Genomic DNA, 12,738 nt, shown 5'->3' with positions numbered 1-12,738 from the left:
CAAAAGTCTTAACTTCCTGGGGAACAGAAAGCTCATGGATTTGTATTCTATGAAGGCTGTGCTATAGGTTTCCTGCTTTTCTAGTGAATGGTCGATGTGAGATTCCAGACAGGAAGTGACCTCATCAAACATGTTCAAGTTGACATTTCCAGACTTATTGTCTGTACAAATGTAATGTCAATATCATCTCCTATTTAATTTCCTTTTTTTCTTATTTTATTCCTAATGCATTATTTACTCTGCGGCCCTAATTGGAAAAATTGTTATCAACCTGAAACAAAAAAAATATAGTAGAACGATGGTACACAGAGAGCATTTGTTTACATACCATTCACAGTTGTATACATGCTGTCTGGTGCTGTGTGTTTTTTTTTTTTTTATTAAACCGATAATCCAGGCATTAGTTACCATTGGGTATTGCCCCCCACTAGATGAGGAAAATATATATAATGCTGTTTTCTGAGGGAAGATCTAATACAGAGGAATGCTTACTGTAATGCACAATCTCACCCCTGTGAATGGGCACATCGTTTTGTAGAATGCAGAACCAGTGGAGGCTGGAGGCCCAGTCTTTGCAGCTAATGTGATTGAAGATTGTGGGACTGTGTCATAAGGTTGAACTCCAGGGGGATATAAAATAAGCAAATTAATGTAGAGCGAGTGTTTTCCAGGAAGGGAGGGTGGATGAGTCATAAGAGGTCCAATTAAAGCTGCAGAGCTGGAGGTGTGTCCGAGTAAACCCAGGAAGCAAAAGGGCAGCAGCTTCAGCTGCCCACAGTTAAAATGGCTGCAGCCAGACTTGGTGGAGGGAGATTTCTGTAGCAGATTTGGCAAGTACAGAACCGCAGTATTTATAACATAATATGCAAAGTGGTTGAAGGGAAGCTTCAGAATGGCAAAGATGTTTTTATTACACATTATGTGAGCAGACTGCAGTTCCTATTTAACCTTTTCAAGACCGCACGCCCACATTGTACTGCAGACAGGTGGCTCCTGCAGGTATACAGCGGCTTACCTATACGTCGCTGGCCTCTTCTGGGTACAGGCTGCGTGCCCTGTACCCGCAAAAATAAAATTTTATTTTTTTATTGGATATGTTTTGCAAAAAGGCTGTTTGATCCTATCCTCGTTTCACTGTTCTTAAGCCATCTCCTTCTAAAACGTCCTTGGGGACAAGCTGCATATGCTGAGTTTGGTGTGTATTGCTAGAAAGGTGTGTGTGTGTGTGTGTGTGTGTGTGTGTGTGTGTGTGTGTGTGTGTGTTTTTTTTTTCTTAGAAGGGTGCATGTGATCACCACAGGGCCAATCGGTACTGTCCAGGCAGAGGATCAGGGATCCTGCAGCCTCATAGGACAATCAGGGTAGAATGAAATCTCCTCTTGCAAGCTTTACCCAGTGCTCTGCTGGGCATTGATAGAAGTCACAAGACTGCTATATAATGCTGGTATTTAGCAGTTTATGTTTACTAAAATAATTGCATTTCTGTGTAAGGTGGGAGACCAGATATAATGAATGCAGGGTCCTGGGTTTAGTAACACAGGCCCATTTCACACAGGCTTGCCCATGTACATACTTTGCTTTGTTCAGCAGGGATCAATCTGCTTATTAGACTTGTCAGAGCCCTGCTATCCTCTATGGAGATTGGATGAAAACAGACTGCCTGTCCATTTTCATCCTATCCGATACGATTCGAAAATAGGGTTTCCATCTGTCTGGATTTCATGGATCGGATACTAGCAGATATCCGCAGACATGTCACTGCTGACATCCGCCGCTCCATAGAGGTGCATGGAGCGTCTGATTTAGGTCCACCTGAAACTGACAGGCAGACCTGATTGGAAAGCCTGTGTGAAAGGGGCCTTAAGGTTTGCTGAACTACAGAAAAAAAAAATCGGGTCTCCTGCCCTGCCAGCTGGGGCTGAGCTGTGTGGCAGAGCTGTGCAAATCGGGACAGTATGGAAACAATATACTGTATTTATTGACGTATAACACTCCCTTTTTTACCCTGAAAATAAGAGGGTAAACTGTGCCTGCGTGTCATACGCAGGAGGCTGTGAAAAGTGTTTTTCCTGAAACTTCCCTCTTAAAGTTAGTGTGCGTGTTATACGCTGATAAATACGGTAAATCGTTTTGGCAGGTAAAAGCACTTTTTTTCTGTGCGTGTGCGCATTGATTAAATTGAACAGGCGTCCAGCTTTAAAGTAAGCAACCTCTGTATTAGATTGTGTTGGACCGTTCCCTAAAAAAAAAAATTTAGGCCCAGATTCTCAAAGGGCTTACGACGGCGCAGCGCAATGTACGCCATCGTAAGTCCTATCGGCCGTCGTATCTATGCGACTGATTCTTAGAATCAGTTACGCATAGATATCCATTAGATCTGACAAGCGTAAGGCTCTTACGCTGTCGGATCTTAAATGCAATTTTTTTTTTTTAGCCGCTAGGTGTCGCCTCTGTCGTTTTCCCCGTCGAGTATGCAAATTAGCTAGATACGCGAATTCCCAAACGTACGCGCGGTCGACGCAGTGAAGTTACGACGTTTACGTTAGGTTTGCGCGGCGTAAAGTTGCCCCTGCTATGTGAGGGGCAACCAATGTTAAGTATGGCCGTCGTTCCCGCGTCGAAATTTAAAAATTTACGTCGTTTGCGTAAGTCGTCCGTGAATGGGGCTGGACGCCATTTACGTTCACGTCGAAACCAATGACGTCCTTGCGACGTCATTTGGAGCAATGCACCCTGGGATATTTTCCGGACGGCACATGCGCAGTACGTTCGCTTAATTTAAATGCTCCACGCCCCCTACCCGGCTAATTTGAATTAGGCGGGCTTGCCCTGGGTGATTTACGCTACGCCGCAACTTTACAGGCAAGTTCTTTGTGAATAAAGCACATGCCTGTAAAACTTGCGGCGGCGTAACGTTAATGGGATACGTTACGCCCGCCGAGTTTTACGCCCATCTATTAAAAATCTGGGCCACAGTCTGCATATTTTTTTTTGGTGAAATTAGGAAGCCCCAATAGGTTTCTTTTTATTTTCCTTTGTTTATAAAAAAATAAAAAATAAAATGGCTGAACTACTAAATCTTGGATTAAAAAAAAAAAATGAAAAAAAATAAAGACACTACAAGAGGTAAAATTATATGCCAAATTCATGACCAGATAATTATTTATTTTGTTTATTTTTTTTATGGTTGCAATGCCATAGCTTGGTATGTTTGCAGCTGGAGGAAAAAAGGAACCTTCTGCCCCCACTTGCATCTTCATGAAACTGCACTGTCAATCAGCATTATACATGAAGGTGGGAGGCACCTAGTTTATGCAAGGTATCAAGTTCTGGTGTATAAACCACTGTCATCACTCGGATAAAAAAATAAATATATAAAAAGGGGGATATTACCTTATAATGTGGCACACCGCATATCTAAAAATTGTTTTTGAATAATGGTTTGCAAATCTAATTAGTGTCTAGTTGTAGCAGCGAGGAATTTAAATAAAGATGTTGTTGATCTTGGATCCATAAATGTGTTTTTTTTTTTTTTTTTTTTCGGCCAGCAGACATAAATGAGATGCCTGTTTTCTGAGCCCCATTCAAATCAACAGTTGTACGATCTCTCTAGAACTGAGCCTGTTTAAGATCTATTTTCATTTTCCTAATAAGTCTCCTCGCTATTCTAGCGAGTGCATTTTGATAACTGCGGTGTCTAATTTGTAACAATTACTGTCAGTCCTCAGCAAGTCTGCTCATTCCGCACTGGTTCAGGGGAAAAGAAGGAATGCACAACTCCTGCACATAATTGTATTCACCTCATATTTCATACTGATTATGTATTGATGACATTGATTCATTTACTCTTTACAGCTCCACTTGCATGGGTAGTAAATCTTATTGACCACATATGAATTTTAATTTCAAATTGGTGATAGATTTTTCCATCAGCTCTGATAGCGTATTTGACTTTTTCATCATTAACCCAGGCAATCACGCTGCACTGAGTTATTGCACTGAAACAAAAAATGCATACTTCAGTTGCTGCTAGTATATAGATTTGCAATAGAAACTTCATTAATGCGCAGAGAATTTAAAAAAAGAAAATGCATTTGTTCTCTGGTGTAGTTGCCTGAAATTGAATTTTGATTTTGTAAAACGTTCCCCATGGGTGGGGGCAGTATTTTCATACACATTTTGTGGTTTCAGATATGGGAAACCCCCTTGTCTGTCTTTTTTTTGTTTTCTAGAAGCAGTTAATAATTAGATATGTTGAAACAAAAACATTTTACGAGATGCATTATGATGGTTTTTTTTAACAAAAGTGGGGGAGAAAAACCCTGAGATAATTAAGAGCAAGTATATTTCTTTAATTATCTTACAAATATTATGTGATGACACGGAAGTGTCATTCTTATATGAGCTAGGTAGTCGGATGTTTCATGACCTGACTCCTAAAATGTAAAGGGAAGGAGGGCACCCCTCCAACGTTTCCCAACATTGGATTAAAAGCCTGGGATTATGGCAGGGAACTCTCTCTATTGAGAATATCCAAGACGCATAAGAGCAGAGGCTGACTTGGCCCACCAGGCTTTACCCATATATCTATATCGTCACTTTTGGGTAGCCTGACCCTTTAGGGCTTCAAAGCCAGCAGAGGGCCAAGCGAAATTTGCGCACGTTTTCCAAGCTGTAATATTATGGTCTCACCAGTGGTGTGTTTTTTTTTTTTTTTTTGCATTGATCTCCTAGAAAAAATATTTTGGTTGCTTTTGCAGGCCTACTACGAACAATGCTCGTCACTTTCATGGAATGCTGAGTCATTGACCCAGAACTAGTATGAAGATCCGGGTTCTGACTTAATTTGCTCATGAACAGGCTAGCACCACCTACTTTCAACCAGCCAATCTTAACGCTGGCCACACACACACGGCCTCTTGGTGGGTGAGCCATCAAGCCGAGTGGCTGCATATATGCGGCCCTATGTAAAACCCTTACATTGCTAAGAACATGCCCTCTACGCACTCCGGTGGTTACCAGAAAGATCCTGACGCATACTAGCGATCAGGAGCTTTCCTGTCATGTGACAGTCAATCACAGCGGTCACATGAGCCAAATGCCTGCCTCAGTCTCCCAGTGTTTAGAACTCCTAAAGGGCCGAGAGGTGGCCAGCGGTAAGGGGTTAAAGGGTTCACCTTTTACCAAAAAACTGCCTATGCAGATAAGAATCGTCTGTAGATTAAAGAAAAAAAAAAAAACGGTGCAGCTTTGACTAAAGTTGAAAAATTGCTATTGATGTAGGCTATTTTATGTACCTAATGAAGCCTGACCTGAAAAATCCCAGGATGTTGCCAAGAGTGGCCTAGCTGTTACTATTCACCTTCACCATTACAGGAGCAAGCTTTTTCTTAGATCCTCACATGCACTTTCTCTCCCCTGATGCTGTAGCTATGAGCTGTGCGTTTTGAGAGCTCACTCCTGTGATGGTGGAGGTGAACCGTTAATAACTAGGCCTCAAATGGTAATGTCCTGAGAGTTTTCAGGTTAGGCTTTATGAGGCACCTAAATGCACAATACAAATATAAAAAATAAATCTGCGCTATCAAAGTGATTAAGCAACTACATGCAATCCAGTGAAAAAAAGAAAGCAATACGAACAGATTAAAGAAATGGCTTTTTCAGTGGCTGCATATTTTTTAGTTAAAATAAAGCTCCACGAAAAGGGGAAACTCTGCTTACCTGACCCCCCCCCACCCCCTCCTCTGCCACATTTTGGCACCTTTGGGGGGTAGCGGTAACATGGTTCTGACAGGTACCCAATCCCAATATCCGGCTGAGATACAAATATAGTAATTGCTATTAATTAAAGACTTGATTTTTACGGTATTATTATACAGGCTTTATATAGTGGCAACAGTTTTCGCAGCGCTTTACAACTTGAGGGCAGACAATACAGTTACAAGACAATTCAATACAGCAGGAATCAGAGGGCCCTGCTAGTTAGAGCTTACAGTCTAGGAGGTACAAACTCTTTGAAGCAAGGATAAGGATGATGACCAAGTAGCAAGAAAGCTGTTGGCAACCATGAAGCCTGCATCTTCAAAAACAAATTCGTAAAAGGCATTTCCTATACTTCTGTCCTAGCATGTTCATTTTACGCTTGTATTCCCAAGTGTTTCTAAAAGAAGTACCCAAACTATAAAATGGCTTCATATTCAGTTTAATATTATACGAAATGTTATCAGTTGAACCATTGAAGTAAGGTTAAAGAACCTAGCCATCTTAAAATTCTTTATGAATGAATATTGATATCACATTCATGTGCTTAGTTTAACCAAGTGTTATCATTCCAGTTTTACTGCATTACAATTTTCCTTTTAAACATTTTATTTCATTACTAGTTTTAATTTTAAAGTGCTGCTAAAATGATGCCCCTTTTCCATGGCCCTGCCAATATTCTAAAAATAGAATGCCACTTGTACCACAAAGTTCTCGGTTAACCAGTGCAACCTTAATCAGGGAATAGCTTGTTTGTGTGTGTGTGCTGCACTCAGTTATAATAATTTGACTGTGGGTTCTACTTGAATAGTAAAAGTGGAATGAAAGGAATGCACAGAGCCTCCTTATCCAGGCTCCTGAAAGCGGAGCTGTTACAGTATAGGTGGCTTGTGTACATTCCTGCCATAGAGTGAGTGCCTGTAAACAAAAATAACCAGTTGTCAAAAAAACTTGGCAAACTCCTTCAAATCTGGGGGTCATTTTTATATCCTTGCCGGTTGTAGATGGGACTAAGAATGAAAGCTTTGAGATGCATAAAAAAAAAACTATTACTAATCAATATTTACAACTGATTTCCAGTTGGTATCTTGGGGCCATTGCATATGCGATAAATTGATGTTTTTCTCAGGCACTACCTGATCTTTAGCCCCTTTGGGTCCTTCTACAATTTTAAAATCATTACAGGAAACATGCATAGTTTGCCAGCCACAGATTGTTCTGCCGCCTGAGACCAATTCCCACTGATCACTGGGGATCATGTAAGAGTTTGCTTAGGCACGTGTGAAGAAAAGATTGGCTTGCTGTCCTCACGTGACAAACTGCTGTGTGTGTGTGTGTGTGTGTGTGTTTTTTTTTTGTCTAGTGTTTTATTAACAGCACAGAAGGTTAAACTTATAATGCCAGGTCATGTCATGTGCTGAAAAAATGCCCAAATTCACTTTGTTATCTTGAGAGCCATTAAAACATAGATTTGTTTTTGTTTTGATAAATTAGGAATTCACCCTAACTTTTGAGTGGTGACCGGTACAAGGAAACTACCAGAGCAAACTCCAACAGGGACAAAGGCCACAAAAGCACTTTTTGACAGTCAAGTTGGAAAGGGTTTGAATATCTGTCAGGTTTTTAAAGCCAAATTCCAGCTTTTCATACACTTTACATAGTCTGTTTGGGCCAAGGTGGAGCCACTGGATGTGCAGTATAAAAATGTATGTAGCTGAGGCTACATACAGCACTTTCCAGGTTCAAGACAAGACTTCCTATCTCATACCCGAAACACACTAGAGCAGTGGTTCTCAACCCTGTCCTCAAGTACCCCCAACAGGCCATGTTTTGGGAATTTCTCGTAGATAAAATAGCTGTCCAAAATATCAAGCCATTGACTCTGATTTAAAGAACCTGTGCAAGATAAAAGAAAACCTGCAATATGGCCTGTTGAGAGTGCTTGAGGACAGGGTTGAGAACCACTGCACTAGTCTATCTGATTGGTGCTCAGCCAATCAGAGAAAACTATGTATTATAGCAATGGATACTAAGCTTCTCCTGATTTTCTGAGTCAGAGAGGCATGCTGATTATGTCACATCCTCTGACTCTGCTTTGTATTCATTGCTAGAATTCATCACTTTCTCCGATTGGCTGAGTGACGATTGGATAGACTCTATTGTGTTCCAGCTATGGGACAGGAAGGTCCCAGCTCAAACACAGTGCTGTATGTAGCCTCGGCTACATATAGGTTATACCAACATCCAGCGGCCTCACGTGTTTGTAACGGACACAGTTTGTTTGGGCCAAACTAACTAGGTCAAGTGTAGCAAAAGCTGGAGTTTAGCTTTAATGCTATCCCTTTTCCCCGTTAAGTAGTATTTTTTCATTAGTTGCTTGTCCCAGTAACCTTGCATGAAGCAAAAAGAATCTCCCCAAGGAAAGACTGCATTTAAAACCTGGCCGATTTTCAAACCCTAACCTAATAAATCTAAAACCTAAAGGAAAAAATGCTGGAGCTCCCCTTTTAACATGGCGTACAATATACATCCATCTCTTGCCAAGTCTCCTTGTGTACAGCTATATGGCCCATCTCTCTGACATGCACTGCATGTGCGTTATTGGCCTTACTTCTCATGGAACGAACACCTCTAAACATCAGGCTACATATGAATACCTGTAAAGCTTACAGAAAATGTAAATTATTCAACAGAAAACCTTGTGATTACCTTTTTAGTACAATATATAGGGGGCTTCATCGTAACTTATTTCACTAAATAATTACCAGCCTGTTAGTTATTCCATATGTGTGTGTATATACCCTTGGGTGTTTACTTACTTGTTAATTGAATTCTTTGTTACGTTGTGTTTGGCAAGGGGGTGGCAAAGCAAGTAAACTCACCTGTACAAATCACTCAACATATAGTGTATTATGTTAACTCTTCTGAATTGTTTTAAATGAAGGCTTGTGTCATTCACTTTATTGGTTATTAAAAAAAAATCTTCTAGTTTACAGATCACTCAACAATTCCCTGGTTGTTATATAATTGGAGTTGTCTGTGTCCATAGTAGAGGACATTTGATGCTCATTTATTAAATATGCTCACTGGCTGCTCTCTAATCTCTTTGTTCTGGACAGCCAAATTACCTTTCTCACACTGAGCTTCAACTCTTGGGAATTGAACCTCCACTCTTGAACCACTTTAATTAGCTTGAAAGTGTGGTTCTCCTGAAGGAGGGGGCGGGGGCTTTGAACTCCTTCGTAGACCTCAGGTTTTACTAACTTGGTGCCCTAGAAAGTTCACAGTGTTATTTAAAACTCCCGTGCCTAGAAGAATATCGTGTTTAAAATGCAACTAATTTGTTTTATTACAGGCATTTTGTAATACAATCGCTGATGAAATATGTGTTTTTCTTGTTGACTTTTGTAATGACAAAATGAGTACAGGAATCTGCACTAACAAAATAATTATTATAATTAAGAATGGTACAGAAATGTTGTATTATAATGTTCAAATGCTACCAAGCATGAAAGGACTCGTGTATAACGATTAATTTAAGCACATACTGTTTTAGGCATGTACATTTTAAGCATTTGCAGTTTATCATTCACAAGGTCGCACGTGTTCATTAATGTGTAGCGCATACGATGGTGGTACTCGCCAACTACTCCTCCCTAGTGTTAAATTGCTCCATGACCAATGGCATTAAGGTTTCCTGGTCTAAATTTGAGTCTGACTCCCAGATTGCACACATTATTTTTAACCAGACCTAAACTCATTTAGTCAAGTGTCTGTTTCCAAACTTCGCTCTCCCCCTTTAAGTTCCCAAATCCTCTCCTCACTCAAAATGAACCCGTTCAAATGACAGCCCCTCCAACTTATAATTACCTTCATCTCTATCTCACCCAGATTGGCTTTGCCATGGATTTTTGCCGTGGATTGTAGTAGGGCTGCAACTAACGATTATTTTCATAATCGATTAGTTGGCCGATTTATTGTTTCGATTAATCGGTTAATAACCTTACAAAATTGCTTTCCTGCAGCTTCTCCATTGAAGTATATTGAACCAAAAAAACAATATAACACCGTTTTGCATTAAAAAAAAGTCCTTGCTCTTTCCAAATACGCAACAGCTGAAAAAAACATGGATGTGAACGTGTCCCGTAGGAAAACCTGTAAATGAACTGTAGTGTGTTTCTGCAAAAAGCACCAAAAACCCAGCCTGAGATGTTTAGTAACATAATGGGGTTAAAAAAACTAAAATTGGTACAAAAAGAGCAAATAAACGCTACTGTAAGGGGTTAATTTTTTTTTTCTGTGGGACAGTGAAAGTAATATTTACAGTAGCGATTTGCTCTTATTGTACTATAAAGGGCTAATTTTCATTTTTTTTTAAACCCCATTATGTTACTGGCCGATTAATCGATTCTGAAAATAGTAATAGATTAATTTTATAATCGATTAGTTGTCGATTAATCGATTAGTTGTCGATTAATCGATTAGTTGTTTCTGGCCTAGATTGTAGTCATGGGTATTGGGAGAGCATGTGGCCTACTCCTCTTACCCCCATGTGACAAAGATGAGGCCGTTCAAAGCCCCTATTAGCTAGGCAAAGCAAAAGGTTCAGTTTAATGTAGACCCCACGAGCAGCGTGTGTGGGCAGGACTACACAATTTCTTGACATAAAACCAAGAAAGATCTATAATAGGTGATGATTGAGTATTTTGACAAGTAGACCCTTGAAGGGTTGTATGAACCTGGTATGTGATTTAACCTGCCCTCTAGTTTCTACCTAAATTGGGGGGGACTGTTTTCCATGGACCTTGTCCTCTCACCTCTGGTTTTATATTAAAGCATCTGCTTCACCAAATTGTGATTTTCTCCAGGACCTAAATGTATTTTTCTCTTCTTTTTCAGGTTTGCTAAAAGGTTGTACTAAAACAGAAAGTGTGCCTTCATCTCAAGTTCTTTCATCGCAGATGGATACCATATGTCTCCAGTAGACAAGTCACCTTTTGTAGCTAGCATCCGTGCCAGCTTCATGCCATTGCACCTTTTTTTCCTCTTCTTGGTTGCCCTTCCCACATTTCTTGGTGTATGAAAATGACTGAAGACCTATAATAAAAGGACTCCATGATCCAGGCTAATGGGGAGACTGAGATTAAAAAAAACGAAACGCGTGGTTTCACCAGAGGACTTATTCACGAGGGGTGAAAATGACTCATGAATTCAGTTTCAAGATGCATTTAAAAACTGCTTACCCACCCTCATTACCGATTTAGCAGGGCACTTGCCAGCATTTGCACCCTTACCCTTGACAACACTCTACTCACTCTTTGTATATTTTCTTGTGCTGTGAGGAAGATTGTTCATTCAAGCTGAACATAAGATAAAAAGGGGAGTTGTAGCTTTTGTGGTACTTTATCACAAACACTTTTGAAAGTTTCTCTCTGTAAAATACAATGTACGTATGCATGTATGTGTTATTTTATTATTATTATTTTTTTTTTTTTACTTTAATTTTCTTTGTTTTTGTCCTATCGTTGCTACTTCCCATTGCGATAAAGGGAAGGGGCGGGAAAAGAATCTGCTATTGTGTAGAAATTTTCACCTACTTGCTGATTGAAGATAAAACTTTTATTTGTGATATTTTCAGAGACTTGCTCTAGTATGGTGTATTTAAGTAATAAAAGATTAAAATGCTATTGTTAATTTTGGTTTCCATGAGTTACTGCATTTAGCACATATTTGATCTTTGTTGTACCAAAAAATATGTCTGGCGTTTAAAAATGGCTTTCATTGCATCCAAAAAAACACAGCAAATGAGACAAATTCAAATCTTTGTAAATACATTTCAAACTGATGACTGTTTATTTAACTGGTCCTTAGCCTAGCTTGGAGCATTATCAGTCCTACAAGAAGCCATGAAGAATGGAATAATTATCACTTGTATTTCCAAAATGGCCTTTTCTGCATCCAAATGAAAGCCCCTTGTGCCAATTCTTTTCTTCTTTGCATGAATGGTCAACTTGGATATACCAACATTTTTGTGATATATTCATGGCAGTATGGCCTATGATGCACAGAACTGATTATCCATGTATTCAAGCACTTATCCCCACACTTATAGTGTTTTTTTTTTTTGGTTTTTTTTTTCAGATTCATCTAAAACAGTTAAAGTGATTGTAAAGTCTTGTGTTTGTTATCTTTATAGAGATAAAAAATGTTGCCTGCTCTGTTGCAGTGGATTTGCACAGAACAGCCCTGGTTCTCCTCTTCTTGAGTCCCTCTTTTGTGCTCCTGGCCCCTCCCTCCAGTCAAGTGCCCCCACAGCAAGCAGCTTGCTTTGGAGGCACCCAAGCCGAGTCACAGTTCCCTGTGTCCATTGAGACACAGAGCACCGGTCTTGCCCGTCCCCCTCTCTCGATTGGCTTGCTGACTTTGACAGCAGCGGGAGCCAATGGCACCGCTTCTGTGTCTCAGCCAATCGGAAAGGAGAGTGTCGGATGGCCAAGACACTCATGGACCTTGTAGGACAAAGCTGCTTGACAGGCAAGTATTAAGGGGGCTGCTGCACACAGAATGCATTCTATGCACTTGGATAAAAAAAACGTCTGACTTTACAACCCCTTTAATAGGTGTTTGCACATGTATCCCAAATGCTTGGGAAAATGCAAGAGTTGAAAACATTTTCAGCCACTTGGTAACTTTGTAATTGGCCATTATTTCCAATGGAGATTTTCACCATCAGATGAAGTGATTATGACAAGCAGATGGCCACAGAAGGCTGCAGCAAGCATCACTTTTACCGCTTGAATACAGTCTCAATGCTTTATTTAGCAGTTTGCCTGTAGTACCACCCAAAAGTGGAACTTCCGCTCGTTGTACGCCTCCTCTCCCCCCCCCTCCGGTGCCTCATATGGCACCTTTTGGGGGGGGGGGGCAGTATACCCGTCTTTCACAGATTTCCTGTTCCCACTTCCGGAAGCCTCAGGG

At 40.3% G+C, this 12,738-nt stretch overlaps 1 protein-coding gene across 1 annotated transcript in view; it reads left to right on the top strand.

Annotated features, from left to right (window-relative positions):
- LMO4 (LIM domain only 4) overlaps positions 1 to 11,454 on the top strand; it is a 58,714-nt gene extending 47,260 nt beyond the window's left edge. The window contains exon 5 of the mRNA XM_040360082.1: positions 10,660 to 11,454. Coding sequence (XP_040216016.1) covers positions 10,660 to 10,668 — 9 coding nt within the window. The 3' untranslated portion in view covers positions 10,669 to 11,454. The remainder of the gene's footprint in view (positions 1 to 10,659) is intronic.
- Positions 11,455 to 12,738: the final 1,284 nt, after the last annotated feature.

This window comes from Rana temporaria, chromosome 7, assembly GCF_905171775.1.
Source record: "Rana temporaria chromosome 7, aRanTem1.1, whole genome shotgun sequence".
Classification (NCBI taxonomy): domain Eukaryota; kingdom Metazoa; phylum Chordata; class Amphibia; order Anura; family Ranidae; genus Rana; species Rana temporaria.
Note: the sequence above shows the minus strand (reverse complement) of the source record. Positions and strands in the feature narration are given on the sequence as shown.